The sequence below is a fragment of the Pteropus vampyrus genome, unplaced genomic scaffold (genome assembly GCF_000151845.1).
Source record: "Pteropus vampyrus isolate Shadow unplaced genomic scaffold, Pvam_2.0 Scaffold6, whole genome shotgun sequence".
Lineage (NCBI taxonomy): Eukaryota > Metazoa > Chordata > Mammalia > Chiroptera > Pteropodidae > Pteropus > Pteropus vampyrus.
Genome location: NW_011888787.1, coordinates 3802931 through 3804841, shown reverse-complemented (window position 1 = coordinate 3804841; position 1911 = coordinate 3802931). Strand labels below are relative to the sequence as shown.

At 50.9% G+C, this 1911-nt stretch overlaps 1 protein-coding gene across 1 annotated transcript in view; it reads left to right on the top strand.

The window, feature by feature from the left end:
- MAB21L3 (mab-21 like 3) overlaps positions 1-1696 on the top strand; it is a 50480-nt gene extending 48784 nt beyond the window's left edge. Inside the window, exon 8 of the mRNA XM_023534914.1 lies at positions 1419-1696. Coding sequence (XP_023390682.1) covers positions 1419-1696 — 278 coding nt within the window. The remainder of the gene's footprint in view (positions 1-1418) is intronic.
- The last annotated feature ends 215 nt before the right edge of the window (positions 1697-1911 follow it).

The following is a 1911-nucleotide window of genomic DNA, read 5'->3' as shown; positions in this document are numbered from 1 at the left end:
TAAATTAGTGGACTATTACACAGCCTTTAAAAAGAACGAAGTATGTGCGTATGCGCACACACAGCTATGAAAAACGCCCATGCTAGATAATTAAGTGAAAAACCAAAATGCTGAACAATATGTGATTCCATGTGAACAGAAAAAAAAAGGATTTCTATGTACATTTTCTGACTAGACAGGTATTCAAGAAGGTTCCGTAATAGAAGCAACTCATGTTTAATAGATTGTTCCCATGTATATATAGGATCTTTTCCTGGATTATTTAATACTCATAGCAACCCTCTAGAGTAAGAAAACTGAGATTTAGAGGGATTCAGTAACATGCGAAGGTCACACACCAAGTAAGCAGAGCACGTGGCGGGAGCGGGGTGTGGGCAAGGCGGGCTGGTTCCAGCTTTGGTTCACCTCCCACTTTGCGACACTGTGAAAGCTCATGGGCCAGGTGGATGGGGTGCTCTCAGCAAAGAACGCTGAGGTGCCAGGCGTTGTCATGTCCCCTCTGGGCGGCTCTGACGAGGTACAGGCGGTAAACTCTCTACCACGCCCAGTCGAGGAGAAGAATGTTTTCCTTTGGAACAGCCTAACACGGTTAATGAAGGAGCTTCTGTTTTCTTCTCCGAGCGAGAAAAAGCAAAATAATAGATCCTGAGCCAGAGGACTCATCCTTATCTGTAATGGAGATGAACCCACAAAAAACCACTGTGCGTCTTTTGAAAGAAATGGGAGCAGATGAGAAATGGATTGTAATGTATGAGCTGGAAAACTTTGCCAGATGTGCTGCTTCTTTCCCCCCTCTCTTTGCCTGGTTGGAAAATGAGGGTGTGAGGGATCGTTTCTGCTCACTCAGCTCTTTAAGCCAGTGGCTATGCCACACGATCAAGTATTTCGTGATTACGAGGGCTTATGATAATATGTACATCTGAGGCGAGCCTGGCTTAATGGGGGGTAGGAACGAGAGCCTGGGACTCAGGTAAGGGACGGGTTGAACCGAAAGCCACCGAGGGAAGATGAATAAGCAATGGGGCCGAGGCCATCGGAGGAAGGTTGGGACATCTGGGTGGAATGTGGAGGAGAGAGAAGTATCGCTGGATAGCGTTTCACAGTAGCAAATACTATACCTTTTCTTTGTATTCAGCGTCTCTTTCTTTCAGTCGAGGCTTCTGAAAAGAATCTATTAATTTAAAAGTACCAATAAAAGCTTTGGGGGAGGGAGGAGAAAAATCTCACCAACCGTGAGATTTTTCTGGCAATGCTTCTGTCCCTATTTACCTGGCCGATTGTCTAGTTTTGATGTAACGCCCCTCCCCCCGCCCCGCGGTGCGTCACCGACACTGTGAAGGTCACCCCCGCACATGCCAGGAGCTGCTCAGACCCCCTGGCCACAGTTGCTCTCATCGCCTGTGCGCTCTTTCCCACAGGAAAGGTCAGCGTGCTCACAAACAGCACTGCAGTTCGGGTTGCCGTGGAAACATCCGAAGGTCAGGTGGAGCTAGAGCTGGCCCCCGCAGTGGAGATCCCCAACGCCTGGTCCCAGAGAGCCCGGTGGCCTCGATGTCTGACGCGCTGGCCCTCCCCGGAGAGAGTGGAGTGCATCAAGGTACCAGCGGGCAGGGCCCCAGCTCGCCGAGCACAGACGCCCACAGCTTCACCAGCCGCAGCACCGCTGACTGCCGGCCAGCTTCAGAAGGACAGTTGAGGTTTCACTAGTGATTCTCAAAGTGTGGGCCCCGGAACTGGCAGTGGCACCCGAGAACCTGTTAGAAATGCAGATTATCAGGCCCCACTCGCCTTACGGGATAAGGCTGGGCAGGCAGGGCCCAGTGATCTGTTTTATTGAGCCCTCCAGGTGATTCTGGTGTGGGCTCAAATTGACAACCACTGCCTGAGAGAAGGCGGACGCAGCCTCTCCCC